This window comes from Melanotaenia boesemani, chromosome 6 (genome assembly GCF_017639745.1).
Source record: "Melanotaenia boesemani isolate fMelBoe1 chromosome 6, fMelBoe1.pri, whole genome shotgun sequence".
Taxonomy (NCBI): domain Eukaryota; kingdom Metazoa; phylum Chordata; class Actinopteri; order Atheriniformes; family Melanotaeniidae; genus Melanotaenia; species Melanotaenia boesemani.
Genome location: NC_055687.1, coordinates 23,372,307 through 23,386,472, shown reverse-complemented (window position 1 = coordinate 23,386,472; position 14,166 = coordinate 23,372,307). Strand labels below are relative to the sequence as shown.

Here is a 14,166-nt window from a genome sequence, read left to right as displayed (position 1 = left end):
TACAGATGCTGATTGATTAGAAAAACGGAAGTGAATTAATCTGAAGGTGAGCAACAAACAAAGGGTGTGAAAAGTTCTCCTCAAACTTACTTGTGAAGTTCACTTGCACAAGTTTGTCAAAAGCAGAAGAGCAGGAAATATAAAGCTGTCAGTGTTTTCAGTGTGAAAGAAAAGTAGTCTTGAAAGGCTTTTGAACAGCTGGCAGGGGTGTACTGTACCCTGCCTTGTGTCAGGGGGTCTATTTGAGTTCTTGACCCCCTCTACAGGTTAAAAACGGCACAAATGAGAGATCTTGAGCCTTTCTAGAAATGAACTTGGATCCTTGGGACACATCATCCTCTGGTGGCGAACAGATGCCATTACAGCTTTCTGCCTTTTTATGCCAATAAATGAACAGAAAAGCAAAAGTTACAAAATTCAATCGTTCAATCGTTACAAAAGTTACTATAAAGTCGTGTAGAATTTGTATTACTGCTGTATCTGAAAATGAAAAATGTTACAGTGCGCCGAAGGTGTGTGTGTTAAGAGAGAAGATAGACTGTGATTGAGAACCAGACTCAGCAACAGCTGGCACTTATGTGCAAATAACGTGAGTCCGACCTTCAATTTGGAGAGATTAATCATTAGACAGTGACCTATTTTGTGTGGAAAATCTTAAACATGTTGATCAGTGATATAGTGCACCAAGAAAAACAAAACAAAACAAAAATAAATAGATAATAATAATAATAATAATAATAATAATAAAGAAAGCAGTTGAAGCAGTTGTTTTCTGCTTGGAGAGGCGGCAGTTGAGTCTTATTAAATGTTTAATGGTTCAATTTATTTGACTGGAATCACCTTGAAGTTCAGTTATTTCTGTTTCTCTGTCAATCCACTACAGCGCCTATATATAGTTGTTGTCATATGTCGCACTGGTCAGCTGGGATCCCAGCGCAGGACACGCCTCTGGGCTGAATGGAGCGTGCCGTGCGTAAAGTCCGACTTAAGCGAATCCAAACTTCTCCAGTTCTTTAGGTTGTAATAAGTGTTCAATCCACATTGCTGGCTGGTTTATGGTCGACTAAATGCAGCGATGAGTCGAGAGGAAGATCTCACCCGGATCGCCAAAAAACTGGACAAGATGGTGTCTAGAAATAACACGGTGAGACTATATTTTGACACCACAGGTGGCGCGACGTCCCGCTGACACCTCGTGCGGCGCAAAAGGCCCGTGAACGGCCCGTTTGAAAATGAAATCGTTTCTTCGATGTTTGTGGTGAAGTTGATTTTGATTGCTTTTAATTAAATGTACGTTTAACTTCTGCATAAGTGTACGAAGCGCCTGACTGGTCGGTAACAAATGGTCAACAGGTGTTTGGCGGGGTTTGGATGTGTTCCTCTCGCAGGACATTTCACAGCGCCCTCGCCCCCGCCCCCCGTGCAACACTGTGGGGGGACAAGCGTTGACCATTTGTCGAAAGGTTGCCTGTTCTTCCATATTTTTCTTTTTTTTCCTGCTTAAAATCTGTATTTTTTTGTAAACAAAGTGTGCAAACGAAAGTAAACAACGCGGCCTACGGATAGGCTACAGTTCATGTTGTGTTTACACCGCAAACAGGATATTATTTGCAGGGTGCTCCTGCACATAAAAACAACTGCAAACTGTAATGCCGTCGTAACTTGTAGCAAGTGAACAGAAAAAGCTTATGTAACCCTTGCTGTTATTTTCTAAGCGATGCTATCCTTGTTTAGCATAGTTAGTCAAGATTGCTGATGTAAACAGAAGTGAAAGTACAACTTCACCAACCACATTGTACGTTCTTCTTATAATGTGTTCATTAGCAGTTTGGCAAATCTGTATTTACATTGTTATTACATATTTGTAAAGACGGTCAAGAATTGCAAGGTAAAAGTAACACTAAATATTTTTTGTGCGTGCAGGATGGCGCTCTGGACCTGCTGAAAGAGCTTAAAGGCTTCAATATGACACTGAAACTTCTCCAGGTATGTTCAAAAGTGCAGTTTTCATACAGTTATTTAGCCCAAAGTCCCACACTAACGTACCAAATGACATAAGTGTGTGCCAGTCAAAGCTTACAGTCTCCGTTTTGTGCAATATTGTTTCAGGAAACAAGAATCGGCATGTCTGTGAACAGTATCAGGAAGCACTGCACAGATGAAGAAGTTATTGCTTTAGCAAAGGTTCTCATTAAAGACTGGAAGAGACTTCTGGGTACCGACATTTGAAACTGATTTTACACATAGAGTAGGAAAGTTGATAATTGATACATCATTAAACTGAATTGTTTGCTGGTATGACCCCCCCCCCCCCCCATACACCCTTGCAGAATCCTGCCATTCTCACTCTGAGAAAATGAAGAATGGTTTGGACTCAGACAAAATTGCAGCGGCTCCAAACAGCTCGCCCTCTGAGACACAGAGCAGGTCAGTAGTTTCACAGCTGTTGCACTGGAATACACAGGTAATATGACACATGATGCATGCACATTATGAAATAAAGCTCTGTCAGTGTCTGCGTACTTGCAACACCTGCTTTATGTCAAGCACACGTTGGTAAATGTGGTTTAACATTACTCTAGACCTAAAGTATTTCTGCGTATTGATACAAATATTTATCTGAAGTTACGGTAATTCAAACATGGAACAAGGTGATTTCATTATTACACATTCTGAGGCCTTTCATGGTTATCATATGATCACCATGTCAAATTTTTTATCACTAGCTTAACTTGTGCTGCCTTCATTTGCTGTGATTGATGGTATCAGCTATGAAGTTCTTGATTTTCAAATATCAAACTGACTGCATTTTAAGGAATATCTTTTGATATTATTTATTTAAAACAATTTAAACCATTATTTATTTGGCCCTGCAATGGACTGGCGTCCCGTCCAGGGTATAACTTGCCTCTCACCTGTTAAAATGCTGGGATAGGTGTCAGCTTACCCGTGACTCGTAATGGACTAAGCGGAACAGATAATGAAGTAATGAATGAAGCATTATTTCCAGCATAAATCTTGAATTCAAAGACACTACAGCCATGTTCACATGTATACATTTCAGGGATTAGCTTCCCATTCACTTTGAATGGAGTGATGTCCTACATTGTTGGATTGAATTCTTTGTAGTACAACTCTTTGCTAACTTAGCTTATCGTGGAAAATTAAGAACAGTCAAAGCTTGAGGTGTCAGTGGAGGCTGATCATGTGACTGTCGCTACAGTTCCACACTATACCATCTCACCATTGAGTGTTAAAGTCTGGCATTCCTCAGAATCCTGACTAATGCCACAAATTTGAAGCCAAAAGTAGCATGAGATTAAATAAATAAAAAGAGAATTTGTGATCTGTATGGCAATTAACACTCATCTACTGTTGTTGGTTAGTGGCAAATCCTGTTGGTTAAATCTTGTTAGAGTAAAAATTTTTATTTTTTTTATTTTTTGCTCACACAATTTAAACCTTAAGTCTAGTCTCACAGCAGTGAAACTGTGAAGCTGGACTGAATAACTTTGGGCTCTACTGATAAGAGACACTATGATTAGTAAATGTCCTTATTCCCAGGATGGGGTGAGATTTGAAGAGCTCCCACAAAACTGACATTTACTTTCTTCCTTTTTAAATAACAGCCTAATAACAGTGAACAGGTGTGTAATTTAGATGTTGTTTAACCCTATTTTAGGGGCCTCCATAGTGGAAGAGGTCCATATCATCCCTGTCTGAATGTTAGCTAAACTACATTTTAAATAAAATAATTTAAAAAAATGAATAAAAACCCAAAACAGGTACATTTTTAGCTTATTAGTCAAAGTAAAAATGATTATGTTTCTGTTAGTCACAGGAGACTGGATGTCAAACATAAACATGGCTCTGACCCTGACAACAAACACTCCGATGCAAATAGAAAAGAAAAACAGAATGGTGACCACATAAACAAAAAGAGCCATGCAGATGACCCCAGGGAGGAAAAGCACCTTGAAGACCTCCAAAATGAGAGACATCTATATGAAATCAGAGAGGAGAAACAAACAGAAAATCCCAAAGTAGAGATGGATAACAAGAAACAGAAACATGCACAAGACCTGCAGAGTGAAAAACCAAAGTCCGACCCTATAAAGGACAGATCTTTGGAAGATCTGAAAAAGGTGAGGCATGTAGAACAACTCAAAAAAGAGAAACATCCTGAGGAGCTGAAGAAGCATGTGGATGATGTGAAGAGGGACAAACACAGAGAAGAGAGCAGATGTGACAGACCACCTCAACGAGAGAGGCCGCCGAGTGAGCCTCTCAGAGATAAGCCCGCCATTCTTCACAAACCACTGTTTGAAAGGTGAGGACGTGGTGGCTCAAAACATTATAAAAAGTCACAGAGATCCAACAGAGCTTCAGGTCGAATAATTTATTTCAGGAGAGGAGTGCTGGACAGCAGTATTCTGTATCCCTCCCGGTTTCCCTCCCCTCCTCGCCCTGCTCAGCCTCCGATGCCCATCAAACGTACTGTTTTGGACATGAAAAAAGACAGGTCAGGACTTCTTGCCCGAGCCAAAGAGCATGATGGACTGAAATGTCTTTTCTGCTAATTGCATGATCTAACAGCGTCAGCGTTACTCCCAGCATTCATTTCTACAGCTACATATGACCTGATGGATTCTTGCTGTGCTCAGTGCATGCCCTGATGAGTCAGTCTGCATGCTAAGTCATCTGCTGCCACAATTACATCTGTACTGCTATGACATGTTCAGGAAGGACAGTAAAGACTCTTCCTCCCAACATCCTCGCCCTCATCCTCCTCGATCTGCCTCTCCTCCGACTAAGCGACCTGCTGTAGAAGTCAAGAAAGAAAGGTTAGGTGTGCTTTTTTTTTTTGTAAAATTAGCTCAAAGTCTGAAGAAAAAAAATAATTTAAACTTGTAAAGTTAATTTTCACCTTAGGAAAGTTCCACCAGACCCCAATGCTCCAATAGCTCCTCTTCCTCTCCACCTTCATCCTCCTCCACCAAGGTTAGGCTCTGCATGCCCACCTGCATTGCATCAACGTGTGATATTTGCTGCTATTACTCACCATAATTGAGAAGTGATTCAGCTGAACTGAGAGGTGTCTCTCCATTTAGAAAAGAGCCTCCTGACCCCAACGCTCCTCTTCCTCCTCTACCTCTTCACCTTCACCCCCCTCCTCCTCAGAGGCGTTCCTCATTAAATGGGAAAAAGGACAGAGAGAGGTCTGGATCAAATGAGTTTTATTACAGACTGCTTTCAGTTACTGCCTGATAGAGTCTGAAAGGGAACATTCAGGAAAAAACAACCTGTAATTTAATTAGGACTTTTCTGCTCTGCACTGAACCCTCATGTTGTTTGCTACAACAGGAAGTCATCCACAGACTCAAAACCTCCTTCACAGAAAAAGCCTGCAGATATTGTGAAGAAAGACAGGTCAGGGTTGTGAGAATTATTCTCATTCATACGTGAAAAAAAACAAAATCACTGCTACCTCTGGAGGACCTATGATCTTAAACTGTAATTTCTTCATTTTGTATAACTTTTTTTGTGAAATAATAAATGATCAGATTCATGTTGAATTCAAGGTGTTTGGTATTTTTCTGTCAGCATCAAGGTTATTTTCTTTTGCAGGAAAGACTCAGTGGATAGCAAAGTGTCTAAAAAACACTCAGATGAAGCCAAGAGAGAAAGGTTGGCACAAGCCTTGCACAGTGTGCATGTCATGCTGAATGCAATGATTTATTTATTTATTTTTATTTATTTATTTTTTTGCATGAGAAGCCATCATTAAAGTTTTATGAGCCACTGCAGAATTTCATTTAAAATCACACAAATATTTCCTTTTGTCAGGAAAGATTCATCTGACTCTAAACTGCCTCCTCCTAAAAAGCCCAGTGTGGAGGGCAAAAACGAAAAACACAGGTGTGCAGGAGTTTGGAAATGAGCCTCACTTAACCCAATTGTGTGTGTGTGTTTTCAGGTTAGTTTTATTTTTATAACTCCTTGTTTTGTTTCAGAAAGGATTCGTGTGACCTAAAAGCTGGTCAGCCTGCGAAACGCCATTCAACTGATGCCAAACCTGACAGGTATGAATGGTACTCACCTTGAAATTAAATCATTCATAATTAATCCACATTAAACCCAGATTTATCAGAAATGTCTCATTGCTTAGACGAGAATCCACCGATTCAAAGAAAAGCAGCTCACCACCAGGAAAGAAGCTAACAGGCGAAAGGTACATGAAAGAGACCAGTGGTGTTTGAGTCTTTTAGGAGGCATAAGTGATATAGAGTACACTGATTTTGGTTCTTAGGAGAGACTCTCTGAGCTCCAAACCTCCTCAGCCTGGACCACCACAAAGGAAGCTCTCCACTGACAGCACTGAGAGGTATTTTAACAGGATTCTTAAGGATAATTATGTTTTATTTAATCATACTGAATATAATGCCACTGTTTTAGGTGAAGGGCGATACTTTTGGTAAAAAATTGCCTGATGTGTTTTTTTTTCTACAGAAAGGGTAAAACCGAAACCCCTAGAACTCCCACCACCCCAACCAGCCCAATGTCACCCGGCTTCAGTTCTGTCGGGGGTCCGCTTCCCCCTCACCTGACCACCGGAGCCTCTATCAGAGACAAGTGCATCGAGATGCTGGCAGCTGCCCTGCGCACAGACAGTGAGGCTGAAAATGCACCTACAATAAACCCTGCAGTAGTTTATATGCATTAAACCACACATTTAAAGATGTTGTATGATTAATTAAATATTTTCTGGTTTTCACAGATGATTATAAAGATTTTGGAGCAAACTGTGACAGCATGGCAGCAGAGATTGAAGATCATATCCTTCAAATTATTCAAAGTCTTTGCTGGTTTAGCAGATTTAGTGATTTTTGCTATATTATCGAGTGCACACAGTGTGCAGTGAAACTAAATCAACCTTGACTGTGATTGCACATATCTACCAGGAAATAAAGGCCACTGATATAAAATACAAGAACAGAGTGCGGAGTCGCATCAGCAACTTGAAGGACCCTAAAAACCCGGGGCTTCGCAGAAATGTTCTTTCAGGCAGCATCGAGTTAAGCCGCATCGCCACCATGTCTGCAGAGGTACTTTACCTTATTGTTGGTCTCCTTGTAAAATGCTTTGATTAGTTTTTGTACAAGGTAACACCTTCTGTTTCACATCATTCACTTCACATGATCTCATCTGCTTCCTTGGCGTCCCTTGTCTGTTCAGGAAATGGCCAGTGATGAGCTGAAACAGCTGAGGAATGTTCTCACCCAGGAAGCCATCAGAGAGCACCAGATGGCAAAAACTGGTGGGACCACCACAGACCTGCTTCAGTGCGGCAAGTGCAAGAAGAGGAACTGCACCTACAACCAAGTAAGCAGACAATCCTTACTGTGTCAGTCAGATGACATCTGTCTCCTGAGGTTTAAATAAAGTATATGCATGTGTTATTGCTTCTTTATGTATTATTATTATTATTATTATCATTATTATTATTATTATTATTATTGCTTTACAAAGCAATGCTGGATGTGGCGTTAGGTTTGTTTTATTTATTTATTTATTTATTTAATAAAGATTGTAGCATGATGCTTCATTACAGTGGTTTTTCTTCTGCTATTTATATAAATACCAGTAAATACGGGTAACCGGTTATGTTACAAAATGGGTTCGTTTTGGGAACTTGGATGGATACATAATTAGCTGGCTGTATTATAAGTTTTTTTCTGTGTTTTTACACAACTTTTGTAAGTCAAACTGGGAAAATATAAAGGAAATAACGTACCATCACATATTGATTTAATTTTGGATAAAAAAGTCTAAACTTGAGGTTATCTGTTTCCGGTACTAACAAGGCCTCCAAATTTAACAACTGCAACAAGATGGCAACAGTTTGACTGAATAAAACAGCCTTTACCACAGCTCCCATTAACCTCATACATCTTACGCACAGGTTTTAGTGGAAGCAGTACAATATATCACCACTATTTGGTACAGTTGTTTTTTTAAATCAAGGACAGTTTTATACGCACTGTAATTATGAAAAGAGCGACAGACACTGAGTCTGCAACCTGTAACTATAGAGAGGAAGCCAAGTCGGACTCTGTTCTCTTACCAACATCTCTTCTACACAGCTGAATGGTGCCTGGTGAGCTGACTGGAGTCAGAGGGAAAAGCAGGCTCTTCGTCTGCCTTCTCTTTTTCCTGTGTTCTGGTTTCAGTCATAGCTAAATGTAGCTAAATGGCACGTTTTATATCTTTGTGAAAAGACACTCATGACTGACAGACTTAATTGAAAACTACAGAATGCTGCTAGGTGTTGTGGAGTTAAATTTTAAAAACAAAAACTGGAGATGCTGGAGATGGAGTCTTATAACATTGGTCCCCCTTTCCCAATTAAAAGGGATGTATTAGTTCCATCTGCTCTAGAGTCATGGTTGTGTGTGTAGAAGTCACTGTAGTAATACATATTCCATTAAGAAAGAAGATACATATGACCTGTTTTGTGTTGTAGCTTCATTCAGTTCTGCCTCTTTTCAGTCTGGTGTTCAGCTCAGAACAAAACCTCCCTGTTTTTGTGTGTTTCAGGTGCAGACACGTAGTGCTGATGAGCCGATGACCACATTTGTTCTGTGCAACGAGTGTGGTAACCGTTGGAAGGTAGGTCATTACTCTGGACTTTACCCTCATGTTCATTTGTATTTTGTGTAAAGATTTCAGACAATTTATGTATTTAATTATTTGTTTATATTTCAGTTCTGCTGATACCTTCAAGATGAAGCTGCATTTTCTTGAGCATCTTGAATCACTATTTTCTATAATTGAGGGATGGGGGTGCGGGGGGGGTGGGGGCGGGGGGGTGGAGGTTATGAATTACTGCTGCCGATGCTTTGAACAGATAATGGTGTTCTTATGATTTTTACTTTTAAATTCTTCAGTTTTAAGATTTATACGCATATGCAGGTATTCCAGGTTTGCTTCATGTGAACTGGACGGCTGAGTGTGAATGTCCTTTTGATGACTGAGTCATGAAATTAACCCAATTAAAATTTAAAAATAAGGATCATGGTGCTGTCAGGATGCAGAGATTCATAATTCAGTTAATATGCCATGTTTTATTGCAGCTACTCACTTTGTACATTTCTAATTTCAATAAAACTGCATAAATCATCACTGTTTTTTAAAACCTTCATTTCACAGCCATTGTCCTGTTAAGTCACAGTATAATTTGTGCATGCATTATATTAACTGCAATCCAATACACAGCATTTTAGGAGATACTCGGCATTTCATCAGTTTCTACTTACCGTACTGATCAATAATAAATCAATACTGCTCTGCAGCAAGACATTTAAAAGCTGTGTTAACAATTTAAAGTTGCATTGCACGTTCAGTCTATAAATTTTCCACACCAATATAAGAGGATTAACACTGAAAGTACAACAGAAATTACAATGACCATGAATATATACTTAAAAAAAACAAAAATTGGGGTAATTGGATTTTTTTCTTGCATTGCACCACAGAAATGAAACACTAGATGGCAACAATCCATCAGATTGATCAATCAGAAAACAGGCTGCAATTACAATTTTATCTGCACAGTTTACCACAAATTAGATGCTTGCTGGTTGGTTTAAATCCAGGTCAAAAAGTCAAAGAGAGCTGCAGCTTGAAGGTTTAAACTGACACTATTAAATCTGTTCAGCAGAGTTCGCGGAAACCCAGACAAAAACAATAAAGAGAAAAACTTCCTGTCTGGCAGTGTCTACCGTCTGGTTCTAGTGAGCTGAAACCAGCTTAATTTACTTAATTTACTTTTTCTGCATCATTTCCACCATTAAAACTCCTCTGCTGGTGTGCAGGTGTACGCGTTAAACAACAGCACTGACGTGTCAGAAATTATTCAGCTGTGGTTTATTTGTATTCACATCCCTGTTTGAACCTGAAATGTCGAGGTTATGGCACAGAGAAAAAAACGAGGAGAAAAATGAGTGCATTGTAAAATTTACTCTGTTAACTGGCATTTTATCTTGAAAATGACAGATTGGTAATCTCTGCAAAGCTCAATTTTGTCCTCTGTTATAATTTGTTAATGGATTTGACAAGATAATTCTCTTATTTTATTTAATGGCGGCAGCTCGGCCATTTGACCTCTGTGTCCCAAACAGTTGGTGAATTCTAATTAACAAATAAATGAAGAAAAAAAAGGTGAGTGAATAATATAAATGAATAATTATTTTAGAAATTAGCCAAGCTTGTCAAATTAAAGCCTTACCAGCAAGACCTAGAAAAAGTCATCCACCTGCTCATCATGTCTGTTCGATTACTGCAACTCCTTGTATTATGGCCTATCAGTCATCATTGCACCGATTGCAGCTCGCTCAAAAACAGCTGCTTGGTTGCCAACAGGGAGGAAATGACGTGATTACATCACTGTGCTTGCTACTTTGCATCGGCTTCCCATTAGTTTTAGGACTTGCTACAAAATTTTATTACTTGTTTTTAAAGAAACGGTTTAGCTCCCTTGTATCTGTCAGAGCTGCTGCACCAGCCAGCTCGGAGGTCTTCTACACAGCTCCTTCTGAGGGTCCCGTCTTCTAGGCTCAAATCAGGGGTGACAGAACATTTTCGGTTGTTGCCCCAAAGTTGTGGAACAGTTTGCCATTTCACATCAGAGCTGCTCAGTCCGCTTCTGGTTTTGCACTTGCTTTTGAGCATAGTTGAGCTTGATATATGCTTGCTTTTACTTTTTATTCAAGTCTGTTTTTATTTATTTTTATTATTTTACTGTGTAGATGTTTTATTGTTCAGAACTTTGGGCACGTGGGGTTGCATTAAATGTGCTCTATAAATAAACTTGAACTTTTTTCTTAGATACTTAATGTAATAAAAGCTTAACTTAGAAAATTGTAAAAGAAAGAAAAAGCTGGACATTAAAACAAACATTAACTCTTCTGCAGCAGAGCTAGTAAGAACTCTTTAGTGGAAATAACTAAAAGCATCAGTGAAATATTGCTTTAAAATATTTTACAAAAATAGAAAAATCTATTTGAACTATTCAGTTCAGCTTTATTCAGTTCATAACAGTTACCTAAGTGCACTATTACAGAAAATCCATTTCAATACAATTCATTGTTGTCAAGTTAGAATCCAATTGACGCAAATATATGATCTACATTATTCTAATATAAAACTGATAAGCCAATACAAAAATATTTGTCTTTCTTTCATCCAATCCCCCATCCTGAGCATGGACGAAGTTGCAGGCAATAGTTTAAAGATTTAATAAAAGGAAAGTTTAAAGCCTAATCTTTAATGGTAAAGAGAGTGTCTTCTTCCTGAATCCAAACTGGGAACTGGTTCCATTTGAGAGGGATCTGATATATATTATTATCAGAATACATAATGAGCATCAAAAGTAAAAAAGCATTTGTCCTGTAAGTGAGGATGATTTTCAGATCTAATAAGCTTACATTTTTATTCCCAACAGAACATAAACAACAAATGAAACTGAAAGGTCTTACAATTTCATGGAAAATATGAACTCATTTTGAATTTGAAGGTTGCAACACATCTCTAAAACGGTGGAAAAGGATGATGTTTACCATTGTGTAGTATCCCCTCCTCTTTTAATAACTGCCTGTTATGTTGACCCGTTCTTGTCTGATGCAGGATTCTAGCTGCTTAACAGTCCTGGACTTTTGTTGGTGGATTTTTCTGTTTTTTTTAACCTGTCCTATCCAGTATCACGACAGCAGAATGATGGTCTGGCTGCTTTATTCTGCTGAACAAATTTATGGGCCTCCCCTTGAATCTTAAATGTTATTCTTTAATATTTTTTTAAAATACAATAATATAACTGGAGAAACAGAAGGAAAAAAGGTGGTAGAGGAGAAATAGGAAAAGAAAAGATAGAAAAAGTAAGAACAACAAAAGAAAAGGTAGAAAACAAACCACAGCAACTGCAATCAAAGCCAAACAGAGAAACTAAACAGCTGCTACACTTGTAAAGAAACAGCAAACATCCTAAAGGCTTCTGAGAAAACACAACAGATGATCTATAGGGGCACCAGTGATAAGAAAAACTGTAAAAACCATGAACAGCAACAAACACAACAGCAACAAGTATGTGTGTGTCTGTATGTAGGTGTGTGTAATAAGCACTAGAGGTGAGTTGGGCTGAGTGATCATGCAAATGCAACAGCACTACCTCCAAGGATCAGAGGCAGGCCGAGAGGGCCCCAAACCCTGGGCAACAAGCAGCTACCACAGAGAAGACAACCAAGACAGCCCACCACAGGAAGGGCAAGACAGACAGAAGGAGACAGAGAAAAACCCCACCCCAGACAATAATAAATTTAAGTAATGTGAAAAAAGAATCAAATAGTGTTGTTATTTCCTTTTTATCACACACAGTGCAAACAAAAGCAAAACCTACCTATTGGTCGACTCTTATTTACATTTTCATTCACATTCTTTGGCTTTTTGACCCAAAGCAGTCTGCAAGAAAAATATCAGTCTCATCACATTGGTATCAATCAATACCGATTAAAGCCTTGGTATCAATACTATCAATATTTTGATATCTGCCCAGCCCTACTGATGGTGCCTTCACGGATGTATAAGCTACCATATGCACCATCTGTGATTCAGGCTTTTGAACTGTCTGTTGAAAACAACCTAGATGGTCCCTCTCCTCTTCAGTCTGCAGGACATGGTTTCCATGGTTTCCAAAAGGAAATTTTCAATTTAGATTCATCTGACTACAGAACCATTTCCCACTTTACCTCAGACCATTTTAAATGAGCTCTGGTCCCTGAGAAGACTGCTGCGTTTCTAGATGATTACTTATGGTTTCTTCTTTGTCTGACAGAGCTATAACCTGAATTTGTGGATTGTAAACTGTGCTGATAGAAAGGGATTTCTGGAAGTGTTCCTGAGTCCATGCAGTCATTGGTATAATCCTTTATACCCAACTGTTGCCAATTAACCCAAATAGTTGTCAGGTGCACCTCCAGTTGTTTTTTATTTTTGTCAATTACTTTTCCAGCTTTTTGTTGCCTCAGTTCTAAATTTTCTTTTAGAAATGTTGTATCATAAAAATCGAAATGAGCTGATATTTTTCATGAAATAGTAAAATGTCTCAGTTTCAGCTTCTGTTATGATGTATATGCTTTACTGGGAATTGAATATGGGTTCATGTTATTGCAAATCTTTCCATTCTTTTTTTAGTTCTATATTATCATTTATATTTTATGTATTTCTTGGACACAAATGAACAAAATCAATTAAGAAAAAGAGGATGTCACAAAGTTTCTTGTCTAGCTGTGCTCACAAAGGCCAAAAGTCTCAAGCTTGAGTCCTGTAATCAGATCCCCGCCCTCCCCGCCTCTGTAATGCATCTCAGAAGTGGCTGGTTGCTGCAAGAAAACATTATCTCCCTGTTAAACTTTTCAATTTGGGGTGTCTGAATTCTCTAAAGCCTCCTAATTGTCTTAACCCTTTGAAAAGGTGTCGTTACAGCACTCCAGCAACTTGCAGGAATCCACCAGCCAATGAACCTTCTCCTTATCCAAAAGACCCGTTCCTACTCCGGATTTTAAACTTTCAAAAATAGGCTTAAATTGAGAGCAGATTTTCCTTTTTAAGCAAACTAAAGAAAAATGCAGAATCATTCATTTTTTACATGCTTAGTGCTTTGAGTCTGTGCAAAAACCTTGTATAACTGCACAGACTGAAATACTCAATGCTGAGGAAAGGCAGTATAATTCTGGACTCTGGAATGAGTTTCCTGCTTTATTCATACACTCTACTATAAGCAAATGTGGTTAGCAAAAGCTGTGTGTGTGCATAAGTGATGGAAGTAAATGCATTTGATGTTGAGAGCAGTCAGATTCATGAGGACTAGCAAATTATGTCTTGGATATATTGTATCATTCAAAGCAAAGAGCTGCCATGTGGAGACTGAATAATAGCCAGCAAAAAAAAATAAATAAATAAAAATAAATAAAAAAATAAAAAGGAAAGAATTTAGTATTTATTAGCAGGAGCTGAGGCTTCTTCCCCTCAGGATGTTTGCATTGAGAAGCTTCAAAAAGAGCTAGGAAAACAGTGGCCTGTGTTTGAATCTTTTGTGGCTTTTTAACATCACCA

General features: G+C 38.7%; 1 protein-coding gene across 2 annotated transcripts; it reads left to right on the top strand.

The window, feature by feature from the left end:
- The first annotated feature begins 933 nt into the window (after window positions 1–933).
- Window positions 934–9,483, top strand: tcea3 (transcription elongation factor A (SII), 3). 2 transcript variants are annotated; one of them, XM_041988088.1, is made up of 21 exons: window positions 934–1,144; window positions 1,924–1,986; window positions 2,110–2,215; window positions 2,331–2,427; window positions 3,836–4,330; window positions 4,409–4,522; window positions 4,743–4,844; window positions 4,933–5,001; window positions 5,112–5,219; window positions 5,365–5,430; window positions 5,629–5,688; window positions 5,848–5,919; window positions 6,015–6,083; window positions 6,170–6,232; window positions 6,311–6,385; window positions 6,511–6,671; window positions 6,779–6,835; window positions 6,952–7,106; window positions 7,237–7,383; window positions 8,599–8,670; window positions 8,767–9,483. In XM_041988088.1, the coding sequence occupies exons 1-21, from the start codon at window positions 1,076–1,078 to the stop codon at window positions 8,773–8,775; spliced, it is 2,229 nt and encodes a 742-aa protein (XP_041844022.1). In that variant the 5' UTR covers window positions 934–1,075; the 3' UTR covers window positions 8,776–9,483. The 2 variants fall into 2 exon arrangements, with proteins under 2 accessions (XP_041844022.1, XP_041844023.1); XM_041988089.1 differs by lacking the exon at window positions 934–1,144 and adding an exon at window positions 1,186–1,258.
- Window positions 9,484–14,166: the final 4,683 nt, after the last annotated feature.

What these genes read in the sequence shown, in the direction of transcription:
- tcea3 (XM_041988088.1), top strand. Translation starts at nt 1,076, where the DNA reads ATGAGTCGAGAGGAAGATCTCACCCGGATCGCCAAAAAACTGGACAAG. An exon ending in AGACTGGAAGAGACTTCTGG is followed by an intron (nt 2,216 to 2,330) that starts GTACCGACATTT and finishes ACACCCTTGCAG; the next exon opens with AATCCTGCCATTCTCACTCT. An exon ending in GGGAAAAAGGACAGAGAGAG is followed by an intron (nt 5,220 to 5,364) that starts GTCTGGATCAAA and finishes TTGCTACAACAG; the next exon opens with GAAGTCATCCACAGACTCAA.